General features: G+C 45.3%; 1 protein-coding gene across 3 annotated transcripts in view; it reads right to left on the bottom strand.

Annotated features, from left to right (window-relative positions):
• The window catches only part of PAK5 (p21 (RAC1) activated kinase 5), a 96,245-nt gene that overhangs the window by 15,502 nt on the left and 52,821 nt on the right, over positions 1–27,922 (bottom strand). For all 3 annotated transcript variants that reach the window (XM_040612079.1, XM_040612078.1, XM_040612076.1), the window contains 2 exons: positions 7,627–8,418; positions 1,420–1,911 (listed from right to left, as the gene is read on the bottom strand). In XM_040612079.1, the coding sequence (XP_040468013.1) occupies positions 1,420–1,911; positions 7,627–8,418 (1,284 nt within the window). The remainder of the gene's footprint in view (positions 1–1,419; positions 1,912–7,626; positions 8,419–27,922) is intronic.

Genomic DNA, 27,922 nt, shown 5'->3' on the forward strand with positions numbered 1-27,922 from the left:
GCTCAACCCATCAAAGTCATCTTCATCACATACCAAACAGTACTTTGCACAGAATTTCAAGTGAATGCTGGTAATACAGGGGTTATTTGTGACACAACTCAAATCCCACACCTAAAAGAGACTGTGCAGAATTGGGACCGCAGTAACAGCAGCCCAGCCAAGGCTACATGGCAGCATGGTACTGAGGGGTGTCAGAAAGGCAATCAGGAGAGAAAGCACCAGCCAGTGAAGGCGGCACTACGGACAGAGGAACTTCAGCATTGCTGAAAACAAATTTTCAGACACGAGTGACCGGAGCGTGTCAGGGAAGCAGCTTGGTTCTGCACAGCACGCAGGACCTGCTTCAAGATGCTACCACTCAAGAGATGCCCAGTTAGAGCCACCACAATCCAATCCAGTGCAGTCATCCGGCACGGGCAAAACAAAGCCAAAATACCCAATACAGTACAGACTGTGCAAAGGAGAATTGTGTGCCAAGTTTGTTAGAAGCTAATGTTTAAACTAAAAAATGCAAAGTTTTTAAAGGTTCTGAAGAAACTAGCCTGTCATGTGCTGAGGAAAGATCCTCTTATAGTTAAAACACAGGAAGCAAATGACAGAATCAAAAGGTTAGTTCTCCCAAAAGGTTTCGCTCGGAACCTGCAGTGTTTTTGGTGCTGATTAGCATATTCACAAGTGATCCCAAACACGTACCACTAACTTATTTAAGGGAGTAAGGAGTAAAAAAGGTGAAACTCTTTGAGTTGCAGAAGGAAGTCTCAGCACCAAACTGGGTGAAAAAATGGCAAATGAAAACCAGTGTTCTTAAATTTAAAATAATATACATGAGGAAAACAATCTACCATAAGCAGCTGGCTGCTGCCACTCAGGAAAGGAGATGTGGGAATTAACACAGATGGTTCCGTGAAAAAGGGACTGTCAGCTCCTTGATTAGTGACCATCAAGACAAGAAAGCAAAGGGACTGCTCATGTTTAGGAGAGGAAGAAGGGAGGAACAGAAAGCATGTATAGACATATCTACACGTGTATATATGTATATACATTTACAGACATATATATACAAGCATATATATAGAATATGATGCACAAGTTTCTTGAATAGTCTGGTTATTTTTGACCCTTCATCTCAGAAGAAAGAACTATACCAGCAAATGGTCAGATAAAGGCAGCTGGGCTTTACAACCTGACAGCCGCAGGGAGCAGCTGATACGATTTCTTGGCTGTTTATTGTGACTTCCCAGTGCCTTACAGGTTTGAAGGCAGGAGATGTACTTCATTAAACTGCTCTTGTTACGTAATACCTATGCAGCGTAGATGTGTGTGGGACTCACCACCTCTTTTAGAAAAATATTAATTTCGCTCTTTAGGTTGCCATTTGGCCCACGTCTCCTGCTGAAGCTACCACCCAAAACAACGTACCTCATTAAAAAGCAGCTCCCTTCTCTGCTGTTTCCTGAGATCCATCTTCTTCACGGCGACTTGCTTCCCTGTGTGCTTCTCGGTGGCGATGCAGACAATCCCCGTAGAGCCCTCCCCGATCTTGATGAAGTTGTCCAAGTACTCCCGGGGGTCACCAGGGCTGACCACAAGCTGCAGGGCAGCTCTGAACTGTTCATGGGACACCCTGGAGGGCTGCTGGTCCGAGGAGGATCCCCAGCTGGGTGGAGGATAAGCACTTGACGTGATACTTGGAGAGCTGGGGTAGGAGGCGGTGGAAATGTAGGGAGAGCTGGGCTGGAGAGACGGCTGGTGATAGTGGGACGCTTTGTGGTAGACCAGAGGGTACTGGTAGCTGCTGCTTGAATAACTGACTTTGCTCTGGCTTTGAGGTAGCTTCACAGGGCCCCTGGGGTAGGTGTCTGATCCAGACAGCGGTGGGCTGACAACCAGCTGTGCTCGATCATAATCCACCTGCAACCCAAAAGCAGACGAGTGAACAGGGGTGCGCGGACAGCTTTCTTGCTGCCCATCCACCCGGTTTGTTTTTAGCACCCTTGGAGGTCCCTGGGCCTGCACGTACCCATTCTTCTGAACATGGCGCTGCTGCCCTGTATCTGAAAAGAGATTTTTTGAGCATTTGGCTGCTGTGGTCTGATCAGCACCAAAATGAGGCCAGGAAAGACCGTGACATCTTTTGCACATCTCAGGTCCATTTCTCTGTACAGGTACCTGTTTGTAGATACAATAATCACTGTTTAATGAAAGCGTATGCTCCAAAATGTGTTATTTGCAGTGCCCTGCAGGCTCTCTGGGCCACTTCCTCCAAGAATTCATCCCTTTTACAACCAGCAGCCCTTTGGAAAAATCCAATTTGAGTCTTTCTTTTCAAATCCCAGTTCCTGGGTTTTGACTCTCAGCCCTTACTCTTTTCTTATGCTTTTCTCCAGCAGTTCAGGGATGACCCAGTGTCTTCATGGCGGTGGTACCCTGAAATCCCAGTCATCTCCTGCCTTGACCTGCTACCAGCTGCTGTTTGAGTGACTGCATACTTGAGTATGACGAGGAGCCTAATTCAATTTACCAATTCTTAAATCATTTTCCAGAATGACACACTACTTAACTGCAGTGTCACAAAACTGCTAATTTTCATCTGAAATCAGAGACAATCGCAGAGGAAATTATCCCAATGGGAAGCCTTGTTCATTTGCAGGTTCCTTTCTTTACTTTCCAAGCTGTTCTAAGCTTCTTACACTGAAAGCAAATGAATATTTCACATTTGCAAACATAACAGTTTGCTTCTATTATAAAAAATAATAAATATGTAAGACACAAAACCCACCCAAAACAAAAATACATTTTTCCCCTGGAAAGGAGCATCTCCACATTTATGATTACAACATACGTGACTCCTGACGATGTGTGGAGCTTCTCAGGGCAGGGGGGTGGTTCAACACAGGCTCATGATGTAGCACAATTACAAATAATTACGGCAACGAGTTCATTTAATCAATCAATTTCTGTGGCAGTGCACAGGGGTGGACAGAGCAGCAAACTCTACACAGCTCAGAGTTGCTACTATTACTGCTGGCTGCCAGCCAGGAGTCCCTGATCCATGTTAGTTAAATGCACATTAATCTGAATTTGGCAGTGTAATCAAGGACCCAACTGAACTGTGAAATTGAATTCTGCGGTGGAACATCATTTGACCATTTTATGCTGACTGCAAAAAAAAAAAAAAAAAAAAATCTGCCGCAGCATCAATTTATCACTGTAGGCTGCTGCACAGCGAGGAGGAGTTTCTAGCTGGAGTCGCCTCAGTGTGGGGAGAAAAGCCTGCGAGTGCAATACTGTATCAGCGCTTTCCTACCTCATGTGTGAGCTGGGCATGCCTGTGTTTTCATTCCGCGTGAGGTTTAGCAGGGAAGAGGGAATGCCCCTCCAGAGAGGCTGCTCAGATTTCCTTCAGAAACGTGAAGCTGGAGTCTGCTGCCGTCTGAGACTCTCACGCTGACAGCTACCAGCCACATGGAGCATCCAGCGAGCATGTACCGGTGTTGTACAGCCACCTCCTAGGATGCTGGTTTTGTTTAAGCAAAACATCCGCATGACTACAGCCACGATTTCATTTACTCTATCAGACAGCGCTAGCCATAAAATAGGAGAGGGTCAGAGGTATCATGAACTTCATAAAGGACATGACATCTGCCAAAATAATTAACACGGAAAACTGCTCAGATGGTTTGGTGGAGGGAAAACTCAGTCTAGCCTTGTCCTATGTATCTGTGTATGCAGGGACAGATCTATCGCTTTGGCCACAAATCCACCGTTTTCTTTGAAGTATTGAGATGGGGAAAGCCTTGTCTACAAATTCAAGCTGGACAAATCCACACTAATGCGTTATTTGAGCCTTCACCCATGCCTGGCATTTCTGAGCACGTCCTAAGCTTAACACATTGGCAAAAGTAAATTCCGCAGAGAAATTTTAAAATGAAAGTTCAAGGATTCAGCGTGCTTGCTAAGAATGTTTGAAACCTCTTTGAGGTTAGCATTGCAGTACAATGTAAACCCATTCACATCCTGAACCCCACGAAACCTTGCAAAGAATCGGGAGCTATAGTGAGTAAATCAGCTAAAGCCTCTTCTCCAAGGCTGTGTCCTGACGCAGTGCTTCACATCACGGTAAAATCGAACACGCTTTATTCCGCCAGTAATTCTGTTTCGGCTACTGAACGCAGTTACCTACTGAAAGGAAATTCTTTAACTACTACAAAGGGAAGAAGAAAGCAGCCCTGCGCTCATTCAAGATCAGGCCAAAGGAGCAGCTGAAGCTCTGACACGACATCCATCACAGCGCTGCAGTGCAAGGCGATACCCTGCTGCTGCCGGCTGGGCTGCTTCACCCGTTCACAGCGTTACTAGCATCCATACGCGGCCACATCGACAGCCGGGTCTTTTGGTTGTTAAAAGGTGGATGTAGCACCGTTTAAACTCATTTCAGTTTCCTCTGTGACGACAGCAATGCCAGCTGTGCAGCGCACGCGGAGGAAACGCCTGCCTGTTCGTAAGGGGTGCACTCCCTGCAGGGCAGGCTGCCTGGCCAGCCTCGCAGCCGAGCGGGTGGCCCCACACACAGCGCAGCGGGACTGTGGCAGAGGTGGCAGCCACAGCCTGCAGCCGGAGCCCATACCCCCCCAGAGGAGCCACAGGCCCTTGGTGAGACGGCATCACCTTTCAGGAAACATGAAATGGACTTCTGTTCAATTAGGTTTCCGTTTGCTGAAGTCAAAGGTGTGGAAGGGATGGTCCGTACATCACAGAGACTGCAAGGGGAAAGGTCACCCTCCGGTGCTTTGCTGTGGAAATCTCTGAGACTCCCTGATCCATGCACAGAGTTGACAGGCAGCGCTCGCAGAAAGCTACCGGCACGTGAATGAGAAAACAGGGAAAAAAGGAGAAGGTTTGTGATAGCAAAGGCTTGGGGGTCTGTCTTCACTGGGCTGGAAAAGTCCTCCTGGCGCAGAATGTCTGCAAAACAGGCAGCAGGAAAATGGTGGTGCTGAGCAGCGGCCAGATTAGAGAGAGACCTCTGCTACGTTACAGCAGTACAGGGCAGCAAAGCAGAGAGCAGCAATCACGGACCCTTGGAGGAGGGACAGGAGTGGGTCACAGAGAGCTGCTACCAATAAATGACAGAAAAAGGAGCTTTGAAATAACAGGATCTGGTGCAAAGAGCTGAGAGGGCTGCCTGCCACGAAGAGGAGGGCAAAACCAAAACACGCAGTACAGAGTGTCCAAAGATAAGCAGACCTGGCAGGACGAGTCTGATGTTGTGTGACAGCACTGAGAAGACCCCATTGAACAAAGTGGGACATAATCTCTGTGTCATGAGGGTAACACAGCAGACGTGTGACCCCATGCAAGCGTTACTGGAGTTAGTATGCAGGAGTAGGAGACCAGGTGGGTAACATGAGGGTGGGACTGGAGCGAACCAGATCTGAGCCTCTGGCTCCCTACACCTCCATGGTCCCACTGCGTGCAGTGCCCAAGCCCAGCACCGTGCAAGTCTTCTGATGTAACGCCTCTGAAATCACTGATGATGGAACAGGGCAGGCATTTGATTTACCTGGCATCTATCACCTGCAAATAACACTGAAGTCTGCTCTTCACATTTACAAGCCAAAATGAACATCTTTGTTAAGCGCATTTTGAAGCTACACATTTGTGCCTGCAGACTTTCTCACTGCTTGCTTCCCCCCCACTTTTAACTATACTTTAAAGCCAATCTCATTTGTAAAATATCTGATTTGAGACCTGATTCTCATTTAGTAAGCCCATTTGATGAACCATTATCTTACTAATGCCTCCTTGAAAAGAAGACTCTTCAGCAATCATCCAAGACAAGAAGCTGCTATTCACTTCTAGGAGCTGTGGACCAGTTTGGGAATTGAAACTGCTGCACTTAACAGTGAATCATCAAGTTTCAATACACCAAGGCTGTAGGAGTGTTTTGATGCACTCAGGAGATGAACAGCTCACAATGAATCTTGCATGGAAACAGATTTTTTTTTAATAAAAGTTGTTACTGCATTTTAATGGGATATTTTTCAAAGTGTCTGGAGTGCGTCAAGTCCTGTAAACCTCTGTCTTCTACCCTATTGAATGCTGTTGTGCCTGGTCTTGCCAGTTGTAGAGATCTATTAATTACTGGATTTGTCCTTCTCCTTTCTAAACTCTGCGATTGCTTTCAATGAAGGAAATGGCAGACAGCCCATCCCACACTTTCCTCAAAACTTCCAGAATCCCTATTTAATGCCACACGCTGGCACACAGTTGACTACCCCAACACATCCCTCCCGCCACACCCTGAGCTCAGGAAAGGCACACAAAGAGACCTGGTAACTTTTCTATCCCCCCTGCAACTTATCCTCAACTTCCAAAGGCCAGCTCCGTGCTTTATCGCAATATGGAATAAAAATGCATTGCTCTGCCTTTACCGCAGGACACTGATTATTCATTCTGCACCCCAGGACCAGCAAAGCAGCCACAACCTGAGCAAGCAAGACAGAGGTGTGCCTCCGGCATAGGGATATCACGGATTTGCAGAGAGCTGGAATTCTGGGTCTGCAACTGGACAGGACCATGTTCTTAGTGCACAGAGTCAGTGAAGAAAATGCACCGTTCAGATCATCATTAACCAGCAGAGCGGATCTCACCACCTAACAAGCTACCTACCTCAGCAGATTTGGTAAGTCACAGCAACCCAAGACTGTTTCAGCCCTGGAAAAATGAGCTATCAGCCTGGTGCCCGTTGCTAGGGGAGCTCAGTAATGTTCAATGCAAGCTACACCAAAGAAAAAAACATCTCTTGCAGAATATTAGCTGTTTAAGCAGATCATCATTGTAGCTATGTGCCTAGACACGTGAGAAAAGCACTATTCTCTTAACTGAACAAACAGTTACAGCAAACTACTGCAAGAAAGGACAGCTTATATGGACAATATTCCTCATGTGACTTAGAAAAGGCAGAGCAGGACACAAATTTGTGCAGAGGAGATGCCTGTAGATGACATGTTTGAAATGCTTTTTTGCACCATAACTTTTTTTTAAAAAAAACTACATTTAAAATTTCTTGGGTGAGATAAGCTGCTTTGATTTAACTTCATTGCTTAAAAACAGAGTGGGGTAAACCCTTACTCTCATTAGCAGCAAAGGGTTAATGAATCTCCTAATATAAATAAATACAATATAAATACTAAAACACAGAGGTTTCAGCCTTGCACGGTAACAGTTCAAATATGAAAGCATCTGATATACAAACCAGACCAGCATCCCACCTCCTGCTGAGATCTGCACAGGTGTATGAACTCCTAATGCTACAAAAGCTGCCAAAGGTCTTAAGGTTACTGGGAAGCCCAAGTAAAACTCCTGGACGCTGGGCATCTCCAAACCTGTCTTTCAATAAATATCTTAAACCCACTGATCCCTGACATCCATTTTCAGATACCCAGGTAAAGTGGGTGAGTTTTCACTCCCTCCAACAGCAGCCATGCAGCTCCCGGGGTCATTACTAGCCGCGTTCGGCACTGCATACCCAAGCATGGCTCCTTGCCCTTAATTTTTTGCACATGCTTAATATTTTGCAACCCCCTTCTGGAGAGGTCACTGTCACCAGGGATGTCACGTTACCTTGGGGATGCCTGCTGCAGTTTCAGACAAGCGGGGGTAGGTGTAAGAGCTGTAGGAATGTCCTTGCTGGTGTGCTTTAAACGCGCTTGCTCCGTAGGGCATGGCCGGCTCCTGCAGACCGGAGCCTGACCTGGACCTCTGCCTCATGGCTGGCTGAGGGCTCGCTGGGTCCACGTAGGATGACTTCGGCCGCTTGTCGTAGTCATCCCTGCCCAGGCCGTGTCCCCAGTCGCTGTACTCCAGCCTCTCCTTGGGGCATTCGCTCTGCACCGATGCTCGGGATGGGGTGTAAGGAAAGGGATCTCTATAGTCCAGGGAGGATCCGCTGGGGATCCGCTGATACTCCAGCTTTAGGCCACCATATTCCAGCGGTTTGGGCTTTGTTTCCAGGTGTGCGTGATAATCTGGGAGGAACCTGGAAAGGTCTGACTGCAGGGGCGTCACTTCAGAATAATACACATCCCGCGAAGCCACCTTCATCATGTGCCCGTTCTGCTTGGCAGCGTAACTCCCTTTGTAGTACCTGTCCAGCTCTTCCCCGTAAAGAGTCTTGTCTCGGTATTTTTCCACGACATAGTCCGTTGTAGTGTCTGACTCACTGGAGTACTGGGAATACGTGATATAACCATTTTCCTCCTGGTGTCTCGGCACATGGTTTGCGTTTCCTTGGTGGTGGGTGGGAGGACTTTCCTTCCGCAGGGAATTGGATCGTGTCACTGAGATATTGTCAAACTCTTCCAGCAGGCCATTGATCGAAGTATCCTTTCGAGGCTTGTTTCCTCTGACAATAGTCTAGGAATAAAAAATTTTTTTGATTAAATACTGATTTTCATTTAATATCTGACAAAAAAACCCCCACTGAAACAAAATACCGATTCACCCAGAAATACCTGTGGCGATGTGTTATGTTCTTCAGTCATTTACCTCAGAATAATCCATTGCTAAAAAAAAAATACCTCCGTAACTACTTACAATAGGACACGCAGAAATGAATGAAGAAAGAGGGGTTAAATTTGGTGTACAGCGTAAGCTGACGTGTGGCATGTAAAGACACTGTTAAAAAGCCCGGTTTAAGAGGTGGGTGTTCAGAAGCCAAAGGCAGAGATGTTTAAAGCCACTACTTATTTTTTATTTGATACTGTTCAGCTGCCCACACCAAGCAAAACTTGTGGGCTGAATCTGATTTGCAGGGTATGGATAAGCCAAACGAAAAATCATCCAGTGGTCACGTCTACATGTTATTTTAACAAACTGTTGGAATGGAAAGTCACGTATAGGTTAATATGTGCCGGGTTCTGTTTTTTTTACAAAGCTGTATGTTCCTGGGAAGCAAAATTACCACCAGGGATTGCCTCTTGGTTAACTTAGCATAAAAGACACTTGGGGAAGAGGGAAAAATACTTAACTACACCTTTTTCTTACAACACATGGCATCCAGCAAACCCCTGTGCACAACCATGGCTTTGGGACACCCGCATCGTGGATGCCATGGGGTGGTAGCAGTGGTGGCCCTGTCTGTGTCCTAATATTGCAAAGTCCTCTACAGATCCCCCAGCCACGGATGGTAAGTGTGCAGGAGCACCACAGCCATGAACTTACTCCCAGGCTGCCCACAACCCCCTGCCCACTCCTACTCCTTTCTGTGGTGCTCCTGGCAGCTTGGGAAGTGAACTGCGCTTGGTTACAGCTCTCCTTCAAGAAAGATTTGATTATTTTTAGCTAGTCCCATCTGAAGACTGTAACACACGGTCACATCCATTTGTCAGCAGTTGGCTCCCGTTGAGTGCCGCTTCACGTTCATAAACACCCCGCAAGAATAAGATGCACAGATTAAGGGCCAGGGCCATAAATCAGCGCAGCTCTACTCAAAAAACATTTGCTTTGCTGATTCGCTTTGGCTAAGTATCTACGGCTGTATCTTATTTGACTTGATGAATTTTTAAACAGAGTCCCCGTGGTCACCTCAAGGAGACGTCCCTCTGCTGACAGAGGGGGCTCTGCTCCACGCCTGGTGAGGCTGCTCAACCCCTGCTTGAAAGCACGCCACCGCTCAAACTTTGCCAAAACATCACATTTTCATCACTAATAAAATAACTTTTTTTTTTTTTTTTCACATTAACAGCAACATACTTCTCTGATATTCAACAAAAGGCAGCTGAGAAAAGCCGGGTTATAAGCAAAGCAGTCCTGACCTCACGCTGATCCCTGCTCTGATTTATGTCTGTAATTACTTGCCTAGTTTGCTATTTTGAAGCTGGTGATACTGAAACAATAGGACAGCAAAAATAAGGCACAGCAAATGGATCACTCCTTCCGCCTCTGAAGCCATTCAGCAAGACAAGAGAAATTGGTTTCACTCAGCTACAGCCTCTTTGGCAGGATGACTGCGTGATCATTCATATTTAATTATCACATAATAAACCAGCAACACTCGACAATGAAATGTTTGTAATTGAAAACAAGATTGAAATACCCAACTGCCACCTCACTTCCCCTGTGCAAATGCGCGCCGAGGAATAAAACGCCAACGTGACGCTCTGCACGGGACTGGCCTTCACTGGCCAGGAGAGCTTTCCTGGAGCAACCTGCGTTGTGTCTCTGCAAAAGCACCTCGAAGCCAGAGGGAGCTCCTGGGAGCCGAGCAGCCTCTTCAGCTACAGAAAGAGAGTTTCCCTTCTGCTCCTCCAAGCAGATGCTCTCTGGAAGCAGTATTTTTAGATAGCTTCAGAAAACAGACTTAGAAGAATGCTGCTGAGGCTTTGTGCGCTAGGGAATTCACTGGTGACAAAACCCTGCAGAATGTAGGGATTTTCTGCAGACAGGTGCATGCTCGGGAGCCACCTTTTCCATTGTGAGGATTTAAAAAAAAGCACTAATAGTAAAATGATCTTGTAGGAAACCGATTTTCCAAAAAAAACATTTGCCACCAAAGCCCCAGTCTGATGAAGCAGTCTTGGTTAGCTCTGGGACCTCAGTCTTGTCTCATCCCGACTGATGAAGTTCAGGGGATTAAGAACTAAAACCCTTTTCTCCCAGCACTTTGAGGACAACCACTGGCAAACACTGACTTGCGGGACTGATGGCAGAAATTCCTATTTGCTTCAGGCTCCACTCTATGAGTAAATTAAAAGGGCCAGTGCAAAGGAAGGATAAAACTTAGCTATTCCAGAGGCACGTTTTCTACAGAATAGTCAGTGCTTTATCAATTCATCAAATTATCAATTATGATAATATTACTAACAACAACATTTCTATTTCCTTTGACTTGTTTTTAAATCTAGCACTTCCCTTATGTGAAAGGACATATATCTTGGTGAGATGCCCCTTCGGCTAAAACAGACAGCCTATACAAGCTTGATTTTTTCCAGGGAAACATCTAGTATCATTTCTAGTAAAAGAACAGCAGTGTCCCTAGAAGGGATAATTTAGGAAGTGTTTCACTGAGACCCTGTGAAATATGCTATATTGCCAAGTGTTTTGCTATTTGGATAGAACTTAAGATGTTTATACGCAAATCTGAAACACAATGGGTGCCTCTGTAGTGGGCAAAACAATTTACTAGGCTTAAAAAACAAATTAATATCCCAAACCAGGTATCATTCTACAAGAGCAATAAGAGTAATGGCTCCGTAAGGATGCCTGCAGAGCATCAAAACTTAAAAAACAAAATCAAAGATGATGCTATAAAGAATAAAACATATGTTGTGCCACGTTAACCTGCCCTGAAATCATACTACAGAGAAAGCGTGTGCTGGGGGCTCACCAGCACCTGCAGCTTTCCCGCAAAGTTTTTGCAGAAAGTAGCCAGAGATTGAGAAATGCCATAACCGTCACCCAAATTCCCAAACCTGAAAGCCTAATGTTAGTGCCACAGCCAGAATTACCCAGGTTCAACGGTACGACTTCAGTGGAAAGACCGAACTGCTGATGTTGGGGTCTCAGTCTGGAAATGCAAACTCCGGTTACTGCATCACCAGGCTGTGTGCTGCATCTGCGAGCAGAGGGAAGACCTCCTGGGACTGAAATACAATGGCAGGAATCACAAAAGATGGGAAATTCTAGCTCTAACTTCAAAAGCAAAACAAAAACCTTGAAAGGAAATCTAACAGAAAAAGGCAATATCAAAAGTAATATAAACACGGTTATCCTGGTAATTAGTTTCATAGGAACTAGACTGTTTTTTGTAATTTTAAAGCCTTTATAAACTTAAAAAAAAAAAAATTATGTTTCCATATAATGAGAGAATTCTATTTTTATGCATATTCTCTCTACATATTTTTTTCGTAGTATTTTTTCAACCACTTACTGGTCTCTGATTTTTTAAGCTTAAGGAATTTTCAAAGTTACTGCAGGTAGATAGCTAAAAACAAAGCGTTATTCGCAAAGGTTGGTGGGCGAAGATTTATGAGGGCTTGGTTTCTGATCGTTGAGATCAGGTAATGGAAACCTGTACAACACCCTGGCATGCATGAAAAACAGAGACCAAGCCCCATGGCAGGTGCAGCTTTCACTGGGTTCACCACAGAAAGCTGGCATTTGCTGTAGTCGATACCCCATGTTTATTAAAGGGCGCTTTTCAGCACACTGTGCAGTTTAGGAGGGATCAATGTTACAATTGATGAAGGAGTGCCGGTGAATTTTACGCTACCATTACCGTCATACATTAAAATCAATGGGGCGCAATCTCCGTGAATTAAAGCACAGCACTTTGAAGCTGTAGCTCTCATTTCATTTCCATTGCTCTCTGGACAGGTTTGGCGTTTGCTCTGGAGCCTGGTGACAGTAGACATCCTTCATGGTGTTTCTGTAGCAGTCTGTCCTCCGGTGATAAGCTATAATGGATCTGTCTGTGAGAAGTGCTGTCTTGCCTTGTTTCCAAAAGGAGATGAAAAACAGCTTCCGCGCTCAAATACTGTATTAACCTTGACAATAATGAAGTGGGTAATTAACTGTTTTGCCCTAATACGACCTTGCATTTATTGTCTTTAAAACTGCTATACCCTACACACTCGTTAAGAATATATCATCCTTTGTCCTCCTGGAGTTGTGTTTTCAGAAGTTGATGAGGATTTAAAATCTCTGTGATGTGCAGGGTGAAATAAAAGAAAAGGTCTTTTAAGGAAATGTCACCTTTATAAATAGCCTATCTAAACTCTGATTTTGCCTCTAGCTAGCTTCTCCCCTCATTTGCATTATACTTAAACTAAAAGCACAGCCTATGCGTATCTAAAAATCAATTTTTTTCTTAAGAAAAAGTGCATGAAGCACAGCTGGTCAAAGCAATCTAAATGTAAGTGATGGACACGTCAGTAATGTATCTGCTGTTGCAAGACACTCGAAGTATGTGAAGCTTGTGCTCACGACACCACATTTTACTCCTCAGCATAAGCAAATGTGAACAGCACTACCCTGAGGAGAAAAAATGATCCTTGTCATCATGTCAGAAAGAAAACTCTGGCCTTCCCCATAAGTAACAGAGTTCTATAGCTGCAGCCAAGGGTGTAAGGCAAGTCAGATGTCTGCACTTTATATGCATTCTCACCAGGAGAAGACTCTGTAAGATCTCAGACCAAGCACAGTCCTTGGAAGACCTCAAAATAGCTGGAGACACTCAAAACTTCTGGAGATGGGTTCAAGCATGCAGCAAATCCAGCAGCCCAGGGCCAGCATGAGGTGGACTCCCTTCCCTTGTTTTTGAGGTTAAATTTTAAGTCTGAGTTACCATCTTGAGGGCTGACACAAGGACCAGGCTCAAAGGGGAAAACGGGAGATGACAGAGAAAGACCCATCTGTGGTCTCCAATGGCAGACTTTACTTGGACAAGTAAATATGCTGCCAGGGAGAAAAGGCAACAGTGGCTGAAAGCCCAGTGACTGGGGAGCTCAGCTGGGATCCTGGGCAGCTGTTTTCAAGTAAGTGGGCCCATTGTTTTGTTTAAGGGTTTTCTCCATTGAATATTCACTTGAAGACAGCTTCTGACCTCCGAGTTGCCTTTCCAAATGACGGTGTCAGAGCCATCATCGCAACCCCACTGCGCTCCGCTGAGGGCTTAATTACACCTGAATAGCCAAGCTTCATAAGGAAAGACTGAAAAACATCTCTCTACCTCCATCCTCTCTTTCTCCTACCTGATGACGGCATCATGGCAGGGTGGCTTCCCATGCTCATGGCAGAAGTGCCCAAGCAATGCTGCATTGCCATCTGCAGGAGACAAGCTTGTGCATCAGCCTTGGACATTAAAGATCATATTTAAAAGAAAGCACATGAGTCCCGTCCATTTTTTGGACACGAGGAGTGTGGAGACAGAATTAAGGACTGGGTCTGTGCTGAAGTCCCATCTCTCTCTGCATTTCTTCCCACCTAATGTGGGTGCAAGTGTCTTGGGGAACTCGTTCATAGATTGCACTTCCCAGAAGTCCCAGGGTTAGGAAGCTGGTGACTTGTCCCCTAGGTTTTGGCACAGTGGCCTTAGTGCTGGGTGACCTCTCCATGCAGGCAGCAGACCTGCTCCTCACCAGCAGCCACCCCAGGGCTCTCTCCTTTTCGATGCCATCTGCTCCCACCACTGGTGCACGGTCCTCTTCATAACCACATCTATGCTACGCCTGTACGGTTGTGCCGCAAGGGAGGTAATGGGTATATTTGCAGCTTTCTGGCCGTGGGACCACATCCTCAGGCAGAACTGGAGATGATACGGATTGTGCAAGTTAGAAGTGCTGCATCTGGGCAGCTGTCTCCTGACCTCGGCAGGGAATGAGCAGATACAGACAGACGGGCCAGCACCAGCGGCTTGCACCTACCAAACACCTCATTTCTCCGCGGTAATACAAAACATCAACCTAAGTGGGAAGTTCACGGTGCTCGGGCCATAGAACATTACCCTGGAAACGCGCCTTTTGCAACAGGAACTCAGCAGATACACAGAGAGAAATAGCGCTGGGTGAGAAGAGATGTCATTTATCACTCTGCACCCTCCAGTAGTGTCCTACGGGATCTGCTCCAGTTTTGATCTACAGCCTGTCTACAAAATGGCTATTACTCAGAGTTAGTCACAAGGAATACACAACAGACAGGAAAGTATGTCAGAACATTTCTTCCTGAAGCCTGTAATTTAGAGCTTGGTTTACACCTGAAAGCCGCAGAGTTTATATAATTTCTGTTATTAATTCCTTCCCAATGCCATATATTCTCATACTCCCCATAAAAATAGTAATAAAAAAATATTAATTGCTTCTAGTATCCCACACTTCCCTCCTAGGGGAAGAAATTCTGCATATTTCTGCAAAAATATCAGATGCCTCAGCTGGGTGAGGAGGTATGGGTCTCTGCTCCCTGGACCAAAGACTTTTTTTGGTTTTGTATGTTTGGGACCAAACCAATACACTTCACACCACAGAGTCACCTGGCAAAACCAGACGCACAAGATCGTGTCAGCTGCCCCTTGTGTGAAGTGTCTAAGCACATGAGACATGATCCCATCTCATTAATTTTTCTAATCCCTTTCAGAAATTCCTGTTTGGGATAGTTCTTAAGACAGAACCTTTCCCATGCACAGGAGAAATTGAATACAAATTAAAACCTCCAAAGTAAAACTCAGCCAGGTCCACATCTCTGGGGCTTTACCAGTTGGGAGGGCAGGAGCCCCAGACATGAGCCCAGGGCTGTTGCAGGATGTACCATGTCTGGGATGCGCTCATCACCAGAGCTGACTCAACATCACTGGATACGAAAATCAAGTTTTACTCTGTCCACCCACAATCATTTGACAAGTTTTTCACCTCCTGACAGATGCCAACAGCAGCAGGGCGTACAGTCACTTTTTTGTGTTGTGACAGAAGAGGCAACTGATACCTGTACCAACACCTCACCGCAGGTAACACCGCACTTTCCAAGAGGAGAAGGTCACTGTGGGTAACATCAGGTCGGAAACACTTTCCTCAGAGGCCGATTTACCTCTTCTGTATGAAGTCCCCCCCACCATTCTGGTTTCCTTAATATCAGACTAGAGATGCCGAGCTTGGGCAAGCATAATGCTGGGCTATCCAACAGCCGTGTTACCCCAGGACTGCACCCTTGTCTCTCTCCTGAATTCAAAGGAGTAAAAAACCAAATCATTCTCACAATTTCTCTTTTGGAGGAGGGACGGGTCCCAGAGACTCCTTCCCAGCATTCACCTGTACAAAAAAATATCTTCTGCTTGCTTCTGCAAACACTACCTGAGAAAACGCTGTGGCTGCCCTGGGCTGAGCTCTGCAGCGTGTTTTGGTGGGGCTTGTCCACAGGGGCTGGGCTGAACAGGCCAGAGGAGCTGTACTCACCAGGTTCCTGCTGCTGCAAAACAGCTAGGCAGAAACCCGTGAAACACACCTGTCTATGCTGCAGCCACATTTCTGAGCACACGCTGGCATCGCTGAATTTTTTTTTTGCTGCCACACAGCAAAGACACTGCAGAGCAGAGAGTTGAGCTTGGTAATATGCAGCCTTCAGGTGCACACATCCAATGCTATCACATTAATTAACCTGATACTGGCAACAGCACGGGGTAAGAGAGAAGCTGGGAAAACACTGGCATACGCACGTTAATTATTGAAAGATGTAGGTGATGATGGTGATGATCTAGAAATGAAATCTACTCAGCCTGAAAAATACATATTACTCAATAGATCGAAATAAAGGTATAGCTAAAGGTTTGAGAGAAGTGCTTAACAACAACACTGATGCCAGCTGTTTAAAATTCTTCAGAAGTAAAAATGATGGAAAACTATAAAAAAAGGCTAACCAAAATGGTACTGTGTAATTTGTCACCCTTCACAGCAGTTTTAAAAGTTAGTTGCCATAACAACAAGAGCAACATTTCATTATGATCATATTCACTAATTCTTTTGACATTTTGAAATACGGTAACTTTAGCAAAACATTTAGTTTTAAAATTCCACTGAAATATCTACATCCTGGTAATTTTTCTTTTTTTTTTTTTTAAATACATAAACATGGTTGTTATATATCATTTGAAACACTGTTAGACAATATTAAATGTCAAAAGTAATTATTCTGGCTCTACTTAAAATGCATCAGGTATGTGCAATTTTATATGTAATATGTATACACAGTTCTCTCAGACACACAACAAATGAATGACTTCAAAGTTTTAGTTTCAGTGAGCAAGTTAGTGTACTTATTACTGATGAGCTATACAAGCACTTCACAGGGAGAGGAATGGAGAAATCTCAAACCCACAGAATTTCTACTTCATAGGACTTAAGACACTTCAAAATTTTCTTTTATCCCAAGACGGAGTGTAAAAGCAAAACGTTCCACAAGATGAAATCCCTCAAAAACATAACTGCAGGAATTTTAACTGCCCTCTTAATAGTCGCTACGTTTTGCTAAGGTTGATGGCAGTCGTTTCAGCACAACTGTGCGCAGAGTGGGCCTGCTAAACCAAAAAGCTGTATCAAGCCACACCAAAGACTGTAGGTTTTTTGGCCACATTCTGGATAAAATCTGTCCATCAAACTTTCCTACTTTGTCAAATCTGTGGAGGAAGAAAAAGATCATTGCCTCAGAAAGACTGCAGCCAGCCCTGCTGATGAACACCAGCAGGACCAGGTATCTTATCCTCCCCCTTTCAAAGCCACATCACCTGCCAGTGCCCCTGTGCTAGTGGAGTTTTCTTTTGTTCCCTCAAGGAAGTTGTAAAGCAAATTCAGGAAGTTTTAATGAGGTGTAGCTGTGGCCCAGCGACAGCTGGTGTGGTTTCTACACCACGCAACACCCCATGGCCATCACAGGGGAACCCTGCAGCAGCAGCACCCCAGAGCTTTCCAACCGGGCCGACTTCAGAGGCAGCTGAGAAACACCAAGTGAAGTTAGGGCCACGTGGGCTAGGTGACAGAAATCTTTCCCTCCAAGAAACACAACTCCCTTTTTCAGTCTTGTAACCCCAGGACAGGAGCAGACTGGAAACGTGTGGCATGTCACAGCTCCAGTACCAAGCTTGCCATAGGCAGGGCTGCATGTGACTTGAACAGGTTTACGTCCAAATATAAATGACATAATTAAGGGCAGTTAATACAAAGCAATGAAGCTCCAGCGTCTCTAACCGGTACCTCAGAACTGATATGTGCCTGGATTACTGCTGTGCTAGGGGAGAGGCTTAGGAACGACTCCTTCTGCACTACAGATCTCCATCCTCAGCCACAAGGTAGGTGCAGGGAACAGGAGATGAAACAAGGGGTGGTGACAATCCTGCTGCCTCTTTCAGTTCTGGCATCATCACTTTCTAAGCAAAATGCATTGCAGAAATGCTTCCTAAACAGGCGTGAACTGACTCTGCCAGGGACATGAGATAACCAGAGAATCCTACAGCAGCTCGGGGCTAGCCCAAATGGCTGTAGATTTTCTGAAGCCCTCTCTGCACCACAAGACAATCATCACCAACTTCAACGTTGTATCAGCCAGTTGTCCTTACATCTGATATTTGCAGCCTAGAGTGTTATTTTTTCTGGGTTTTTGTGTGGGGGAGGTGTGAGGAAAACAAAAACCCACTTTTCTCAACAAAGGCACAAGAAATGGCAACAATTAAATGCTCAACCGCCACCTCCCTGAATACTTCAGCTTTCATAACCTACTGCTACACTTCACGGGAGCTGAGGGTCTCCCACGTGGTGCTGGCACCAAGGCACCCAACAACACTGCTTCTGTGGCACAGAGTCAGTATTTTACAGCTACGCGTGATCAGCGCTGGGAACTGGTGGGGCACAACACCACGCGAGTCTTCCCAGGGCTGACATGCATTAAAAATAAATAAATAAATAAATGAAAATGTCCTTCTACAACCACGGCGCATGACAACGTCACAGGTTTTATTCTAGGGGCCAGAAAGGAATCGGTGTCGGATTTTCATGGGGAGAGGAGCCCTGCAGCTGGGTGGGTGATGTAAAAGACAGTGCCCTGTCGTTTCAGTCGCGCTCACCACCCTGTACGTCTTTGTACCCCGATGACACTTCCCACAATGAGGTTTCCTTCGTGCCCTAAACATGCCCATTAACAAATGCAAGGTTGACGGTGCATTAACCCAATTAATGATCCCTGCACTTTTCTCTCAGTGCAAGATTTCTGGCTGTGGTTTGATTGAGCCTTCTGAAATACTTAAGTCAATTCCAGTGCGATAAAATTTTACACTAGGGAAGTAATTGCCTTCATCTGACAGCTCTGGCAGTGGGGCACTTGCTTAGGAGGGCAGAGGCTCTTGGGTCACTCCACAGTGGTCACAGTCATCTCCCTGCTTTTAATTAAAATGAGGATTTTGACAGTGATAATTCAGAAGGAACAATTTAAACTATTATTTTTTGCCGTGATTTACCAGAGCAAATATGGCAGATGCTTGAAGACAAAGTCAACGTTTCTGTTTCAGCGTGTATGGAGGCCAGCTTCAGAAGCTCCTTCAGCTCTGCAAGCCATGGCACAGGGTTGTGAATTACCTTCCCACGTCACCAATCACCAGGCAAAGGCAGCGAGCAGAAGATGCTGATGAGTGCCTCAGTCCCAAGCGGCACGCAGCTGGTGTTTTGCAGATCGATGGGCTTCGCCTCCCACGAGTCCAGCAAAGCGCTGCTCAGGGTGGAGGCAGTTACTGCAATCACAGCCCTGCGTATTTGGGATTAGCACACCAGGAAAGGGCAGGGTGATGTGGATGATGTGTGCAGCGAGCTGGCCGTGCTGGCAGGGAAGGGACTGGCAAGGCACAGCAAACGAAACCACCCTGCAGCCAGCACCATGCTGAAAAATGTCTCAGTCCCATGGCCTTGAAAACAGTGAGGAAGTGTCAAGGTACTTCACTAAAACTGTGTGCTCCTGACCACCCACACACATGTAAGGTGTGCTTTTTTAATATGATTTATGTCTAAGTACTATGGGCTCCACCTTCTTGTGAAAACTCCTTCTTTGATTTCAGGGAATTCAGGAATTTGTATTAGCAAATTCAAAAAACCAAAATAATTTCATGCGTATTGTAAATTGCAGTATTCTTTCATCCAAGGAAGCATTTTAGTTCTCCTTTTCAAGCACAGCTATTAAATGGGAAGTGCGGCAATAGGAATGCCCTCAGTGGTGCTAACTCCCGCTGAGCGATTTTCACCTGCAAACACGGACACAGAGCAGCGTCCCCGTGCAGACATCTAATGGTTAGGTCAAATTTACAGAAAGACATGAGGAGCTACCTGAGCTGATGCTTTAATTACTCTCATAAATGAGAAGTGCAAGTCAAACACCTTCTTGACAGCAACAAACCGAGGCAAAAGATTTCAGAGGATGCTCCACAACAGAGTAACTTGCAGGGGGCAATGCCCAGCACAGCACCGCAGTATATGTCATTTACAAGAAACTGCTGAAACATTTCTAGGGTAATCTCGATTTGATTCGATTTGCTGGGCTACGTCGCCACCAAGCGCACTCTGTCCCCAGCAGCAGATCGGCCCTGACAAATTTAATAAATTAATCTGCCTGACAAAGTGCTGCTCCCTCCCCTTCCTCCAACCCTCCCCTGACAACACAGAAAATCAGGAAGAAGGGTAAGGGCCATGGAGCTGCTGCTGCTAAGAGAGAAACGGGGCTGCTCCCTCCCACGGAGTGTGAGATCTGAGTCAGACCCAGTCTCCTGCCCCACCGCATTTTCCCAGGGCTGTTCATAAAAGCCAGTGTGCTGAAACCAGTTTTCTATACCTATATATCCCAACACTCCCAGAAAGTGCTACTTCACGCATGGAAGCGTGAGCCTTAGCAGTAAGGATCTTCACTTGTGCTGTGCTCAGTGTGGATTATTAAATGCAAACTAGGACACAGATAGTAAATACTGTTTTGTTTAGACTACAAAAATGTGAAATTCAGTAAAACTCACAATCTCTTGCTATTTTTTTAACTGTGTCATCCTTATAGCTAAAGCCTGTTGGATCTGATCTTGGCAATTAAAAAGCAGAAATGCTCATCCTAAATGCTTCTCTTTTGTTCACTTTTCTCTCTCCAAAGACCTATATCAGAAAAGCCCTTTTTTTCCCCGAGCCCTCACAGTTCATCCCACAGACAACAGAAAAGGCATTCAAAAGTCCCTGTGGGCAAGTCAGTGTTGCTGCCCTGTAATACACAGCACTTGCCTAGTGTAATTGGATCCTGTGCGAAGGAGAAGACAAGAAAGAAAGATCAGCAGAGCACTTCCAAATTCCTAGAGAGCCACCAAAGCCCAAATCTAATCATGTCAAAGCAGGAGACAGGAAAAAAAAAAACAACACATTTACACCTGGAGCTTTTGCCTCTACAGGTAAGCGCGCTGCTTGACAACACTATTTCCCCCCGATACTATTACTCTCTTTGAGCTAAACTCTGCTGGGGTTGAATAAACTTGGCTGTTTGGTAATGACATGCAATATAATTTAATGGTACTATAACCAGTACGGTTTCTGTTCTGGACTACAATAGACCAAAAGAAATTCATTAGTAGACCTAGGAACAAATACATCATGGTCACATGCAGAACGTGTAGTTACTGAATGATTATTGGCATTGCAGGGTTAACTGGAAATGGAAGTAGCAAACACCGCCCCAGCAGCAACATGGAGTACAAGTGCTGCGTGACAGATTTTATACGGAAATCCCCTCCACCTGCATAACCTCCTGTTATGAAGCAGGCTAAAACGTCTACCTTGAACAAATGCCATCAGGATGCCCAAGCAGATTTCTCATTACTTCTGCTGTCTGGGTCGGCTTTTGACGTGCAGGGAGATGAGCTTCCAGAGATTTCTTGCTGCCACCTAGTGCTTCCCACTGCAGGCCACTGACAAAATGAGCAGTTTTTCTAACATCAACACAGCTTCATACCTGAGTCACTTCTGCAGCACTATTGGAAGTTCAGCCAGTCCACGGAAGCAAGAAATCTGCTGGCATGTTTTACTCCATCAGCTTTCTCAGCTGAGCCAACAAGAGCTCACTGAACTATTTGACTGAAGCTAGGTAAAACACATTCAGCCTTTCCACACGTTCACTGGGGAAAGCATTTCCAGCTTACACTTCACCGTTTATTTTCCAGGCTTTACCCTGGAGGATCACTACCATGGTACAGAAACCAGAAGGACCCCTACGGCTGCAGCAGCTGCCTCAAGGCATCCCCTCCACCTGCCTACTCCTTTACAGCCCGATCTGGCCCCAGAGATCTTATAGGTCGGTGCAGGGAAAGTTTTGGAGGCAAAAAGCCTGGTTAAATGAATGAAAAGGAAACAACAGCCATGTTAGCAGTGATGGAGCCAGAGCCCTCCACCTCCAGGCACAAGCTGGGAGCATGGCTCATCTATCAGGGCAGGCAAGCCAGCCAGAGGAGCTACTGAACAGTGTCCTATAGATTTGTCTTCAGGGACTAACTTCCACGTTAAAAAAAGATCCTGATTACAAGTGTCCTTGGTCAGGTTGTTTCATACAAAGCTACCTGGAGAGTATTCCCAGTCTGGTATTCCCAGAGGAGACCAGATCCAATTTCTGAAACGCTAACACCCAAGAGTTTGCCCCTTTTATGTGTAGACCTCCAGGTTAACGTGGTTCTGACCTCTAAAGCAGGCTAGTCTGCCTCAGCAGATGCAGACTGTGAACTCTAAATTTACTTTCCATCTTTACTTAGCATAGTATTTACTTTACTTAATATTGTGACGTTCTACTCACCCACATAAGCGCTCATTAATAGAACTAAATCTTGCCCTTACAAGATGCCTCCAGTGCTAATATTACTTAAATTCACAATGCTGATGCAAACAGCATCTAAAAACATGTTAAAAAACATCTAAAAATTACTGTTACCCCAGAAGCCTGTGACCTATATTATTGTCTATTGCTGCAGGCCCAGGTAAACTAACTCCTTTCTCATGTGAGCAGACCAATTCACATCTATGCCAACTACTGCGCGAACAAAGCTTACCCAGATGACGAAGGATTTCTGCAACAGCTTCCTTAGATCTCCACCCTGCAGACAGCAAACCCGTTATCACCCCTCCAACAGAGAGGGGTAAAATTATGCACTTAAAGCCTTAGCGCAACGCTGAACTTGTCTACATGGTCCAATGTGGACCAAAGCATCATTCCCTGCCCAGCGCTACCTGTGTTAGCTAGGACCACCTCTGAAAACCACATTTCTGCAGGCAGCACTCCTGGGACATCTGAGCACATTTGAAGGGTAAGAGTAAGGCAGAATGTGAAAAACTTGTTTTGTCACTTACAGTATTTATTCTGTGTGCTAGCAGAGTTTTTTTTACTGGCAACCTTAGCGTTTCTCTAGGATGGCCAGGTTGTGCTCGTAAACCCTGATGTTGGCGTTCACAGTTCAGCTGCAGTCAGACCCTTTAAACATACCTGGCTGAACCTGAGAGCTTTGTTATGAAGGACAAGTATCTTGGTCAGAAGAATTATGTGAATAATTGATTTTTCTGGTTCATTAGTTGAATTGAAAAACTGAGGAATGTTTTGTGGTTTCAGTCAATCTGAAATTACAATAGTGCTGTTTTTTCTTCTCAAAATAAGGCTCTAGAAAAACAATTTCAAGTCAGGCTGGATGAAATGCTTCAATATTGTGAAAGGCAATGGTATGAAAATGAAAGAACTGCTGCTAAAAAGCTGATCAGGAACTTTGCTGTTCAGAAAGCCAGAAACTCAAAATTATAAAGAACTGAGAATGCATCAGTTAAAAGCACCATGGGAAGAAGTGCTTCCTTAAAATAGAGCAGGCTATTTCAGTTGGAAGGGACTTGCACCGATCATCTAGTCCAACTGCCTGAAGAATTCAGGGCTGACCAAGTTAAAGCATGTTAATTAAGGGCATTGTCCAAATGCCTCTTAAACTCTGACAGGCTTGGCTTCATTTCATGATGACTCCAGGTTGTAAGTGACACTGTAGTAACAAAATCCACACGCACCAGTTAACATACTTTTGACAGACATGAAAAAGTATTAATGTCACTGAATATGTGTGGATATGGGTATGGAGAAGACCCAAGGAGGGTGCAAGGAAAGGAGAAACTAGTATTACTGGAGCAATAGCATTCCTCTCCCTTGTCCTCAGGCAGTTTTCACCTGACCTCCCTGCTCAGGGTCCATGGATGGAGAGGGACAGGCAGCTCCTGCTACGGTAATGCCAGAAGACAAATTGCTCTAACAGCCCTGCTCTGGGCTGCTTCCTGGAGTACCTCACATCCAAGTCTGCTTTGATCTTTAAAAGCAAAATATTTAAATATTTTGACAGAAAAGCCTGAAACAAACAATTTCTAATCTCCAAAATGAATCCCCTTCCAGCTGACAGTCTTTACAGTGAAACTGCATTTTCCATAAAATGAACTACTCGTCTGAAAAAATTCTGCCTATTCCTTTATTTAGGCATTTTCTCTTTTGTCGAACTCGACTTCACAGGCAGCAGCAATATTCTTCTAAAGGACTTATGTAAAAACCTATAATTTCCTGAAATCAGACGATCAGAAATAAAACCAAACCCTTCCTCTGTACAATGTAGTACATATAAGAATGTATTAGCCTAGTGATGTAAATTATATAAAAAAAAAAATCTGAGCTGTGTACTTCCTGCATTTATTCATACTGTGGCTGATTTTTCATTTGTACAGTGATAAGTTTCCAGTGAGATTACACGAAATTGGCAACTTGGTTCTTCTCACACCAAGTAAATGTCACAGTAACGGACACTAGGTGGCACGTTCGTATTACAGCTGCACAGCAGGCTCTGGGGATGAACTGCAGTAGTACTTCGCTTAAAAACGTGGCAAACCAAATAGCCCTCAAGAGTGAAGCATTAACCCCTTCGAAAAAAAGGCTTGGACTTAAGATATGTTGCCATAGCTTCTTCTGGCACCACGTAGTATCAAGCACATTCCTGTTTAGTGATCAAAATAAACCGAAAGCAGGGCTGTATTACAGGACAACTGCAAATCTGACTGTAATCACTTGTAGATGAAGATAATCACAGAAGAACTTAGGGAAGGGACCTCTGCAGGTCACCCAGTCCAACCTCCCGCTCAGAGCAGGGCTAACGTCAAAACCCAGTCAGGCTGCTAAGGGCACTGGCCATCACATTTTGCCCTCTCCAAAGGCTGAGATTCCACAGTCCCCCCAGGCTGCTGTCCCACTGCCTAACCACACGTGCTGGCAAAATATTTTCCTTCCACCCAAAATTTCCTATGCTGCAAGGTGTCGGCTCTTGCCCTTTTTGGGGACACCCCATCCACCTTCTCCTGGCTGAGCACGCATCATGCCCAATGTGCGACTGCAACGTGTGTAATTAGGGGACGTGGGTTATTAGGCACGAATTTTCATGATGTGGTTACAAGGAAGGCCCACGAGATGTCAGCAGCCCTCCAGGTCCTGTCCTGGCAAGAGCAGTGCCGTGGGTCCACAGCACCCTGGTGGGATGGGAGCAAACCTCCTTCAAGCAAGAACTTCAGCCTGTCCCATCTGCAGAGGTACCATGGGAGAAATAAGCAAAAAGAAGGAGCTATCGACAAGGAGGGAGAGGTAAAAATTCAGGAGGGCAAGGAAGAGAGGTCAGGACAACCACCGCTTTACCCATCTGCCCCCAAGCAGCAGGCAAAGCCTTTGAACAGCTCTTATTTCTAAGTCCCCCTTTACCTGGCCAGGCATTTCCCCTGGGCAACTCCACACGGGAGGAGAGGGCTGGGGTTACCTACTGAGCGCTGGACACTTCTGACTGCTCAAGCCCAGACAAGGACCCTTGCTCATCTCCCCTCTTTGAGGTCTCTGGCCACAGCACCGCTGTGCACAGCTCTGTGCAAATGCTCGGTGTTCTTCATCTAAGCAAGGAGAGCATGTAAATGTAGGGAAAAAATGACACCTTAAACAAGGCTTCAATTGTTGGAAATACTTCAAGAGGCCATATACGATGGGGAAGAGAAATGTCTTCTTTTCCTTCTGTCAACATGCACAGAAAACAGAAGCTTTGATTTTCATGTCAGAGCTATTAAAAGGGCCACTACCAATACCTCATTTTCTGATTATTTTCACCCTGTGTGGTACAGAGGCTGAATTATAGCAGTAGAAGCTTAGAGAAGTTTTAAAAATTACAGTTAACTTGCCAGGATCAGGGTCAAGGTTTGAGAGGTAGAAGTTAGAAAAACTAAAACTAGTAAGACAAAACATTGGCCATTGAAAAATTAGCATGAAAGAGAGAAAAGCCAGTGACCCTGTGGTCTGTCCCCTACAGAAATTCTCTGCCCTGTGACACACACTAGGTAAATGAACTGCCACAGGTTAATGGCACAACTGATGTGCATCTCAAATTAATGTGCATCTCAGCCCAGTTGTGGGGCATTTGAGGGCGTTTTGGTGAAGCGACGGAAAGGATGATGTTTCATCTACTCTGAAGGCAGCTCAACCCACACGGCACAGAAAAGGCTCCTCCCATTTTGCTGACAATACAGCATCAATGTCAAGCTGAGGATCTCACTCTCCTTTGCTGGCTGAACACTGACCCCTCTGCATCACCAAAATGTACTAACGTTCATCTCAGTGTATGCCAGATACCACAGGGCAGTGAAAGCCCTTGTCCCCTTACACCTTGTGTTTTCAAGGGAAGAAAATGGGGGAGAAAGTTCAGGAAACATGAAATTCCACCACATGAGCACAGTTAGATTTACTGCAACGTGCTCAGGGGAGAAGGACATGCAGAGGTCCCAGCAGGAAGGATGCAGTCCTCTTGATGCCTCTTATCTATTTGCCCACTCAAATACTCACAGCCACCTCCCTCCTTACTCAAGGACAATCCTACCACCATATCATCCTCGGGTTGGGCACCTTAATCTTGTTGATGATGTGGATGGGTGAGACTACCCAAAGCATCAACAAAACCAAAGCCATGGAGGCTTCATGTATGTACCGGCACAAACAACTGAAGAATAACCCCAGAATGGTGTTTTTCAGAAACAAATGGCATTTTTTCCTCCAACAACTTGACAGAAGTGAGAACACTCAGCTGCTCACTGCATTGGGAAGGGATTTTAACAAGTCTTCAGTGCTGTCCCACTCCCACTGACAGCATCAGACATTCAAGCATCTTAACGGAGCATCTTTATAAAGCCAACCTCTTCTGGCAAAAATTCCCCAAATATGGGTTCTGGTGTTTGTTTACCTAATATTTTGAGCAGAGTGCAGAAACCATGAAGAATGAGTTTTGCTATCTGAAGACAACGCATTTACTTAGTTACCAGTTCTGAGGCTTTCCAAAAATCAAAGGGTGGCAACAAACTGAAGCTCCTGTGCAGTGTAACAGTGATGGCAAACCAAGCATACTGTGTGCTGGGGGCAAATATGCAAACCATGAGGCTCCAGGTACACGTGGGAAAACCACAAAGTACTGAACCAAGAGGTCTGAGAGGCCTGGCATCAGGATCTCAGACTTCATGGAGCCTATTTTAAATAAAAGAAGACACAGACTGTTCACACTCCTCACACAGAGATGTTTTCAGTGAAAATTCAGCCTTTTTTCAAAAGCCTTGCCTCCACACGCCAAACCTATCAAGATCACTACCGCTTTCTACTTTTCATGAAATTTTCTACCTCGTTTTAGCATCTGAAATACACAATACTCTGCTGGTATCTGGGTCATCCACACCACGAAGGGGAATCCCATTATTGTCTCTCCTTGTGCTTGAAATGAATGAATTTGTACAGTCAGCTCAGGTTTGGATTCTAACACTGATATTACCACGACAAGCCACCACCACCCGCATGCAAAAGCATTACAAGCCTTTCATCCCAGCCAACGCAGAGGCAAGGCGATGACATCCCCCAGGATATTTGGGAGCCCAGGGCGCTGCCTCTTCATTGCTGCTGCTGCAGCCTTTGAGTACAGATGGAGCAGTGAGAATATTTATCATCTTTTTTTTTTTTTTACCCAAAGGAATACACTATGTACCATCAGACCCTATCTACTTTGCAGACTGAGAAACAAGCAAGCACTGCTAACCAGGGAAGCTGCAAAACCTACCGAAGTCCCTTCCTCTGCTTCAGTTCTGGGTGAAGTCCAAAAGAAGCAGATAGCAGTTGTGTCTCAAAAACAAGAAATTGTGCCCCCAAAGTCTACCTCTACAAGCTCTGCTACTCTTCAGTCACAAAGGAACACTTCTGCCTCACACCATACAGGTAGTCAATACTGAAGTAATTAAGCAGAGAATAAATCCAGGACTGAAGAACAGCGGAGTTACAGAGCTGCAGTGTGACCTGAAACCACAGCACGAACCAACTC

This window comes from Falco naumanni, chromosome 12 (assembly GCF_017639655.2).
Source record: "Falco naumanni isolate bFalNau1 chromosome 12, bFalNau1.pat, whole genome shotgun sequence".
Taxonomy (NCBI): Eukaryota; Metazoa; Chordata; class Aves; order Falconiformes; family Falconidae; genus Falco; species Falco naumanni.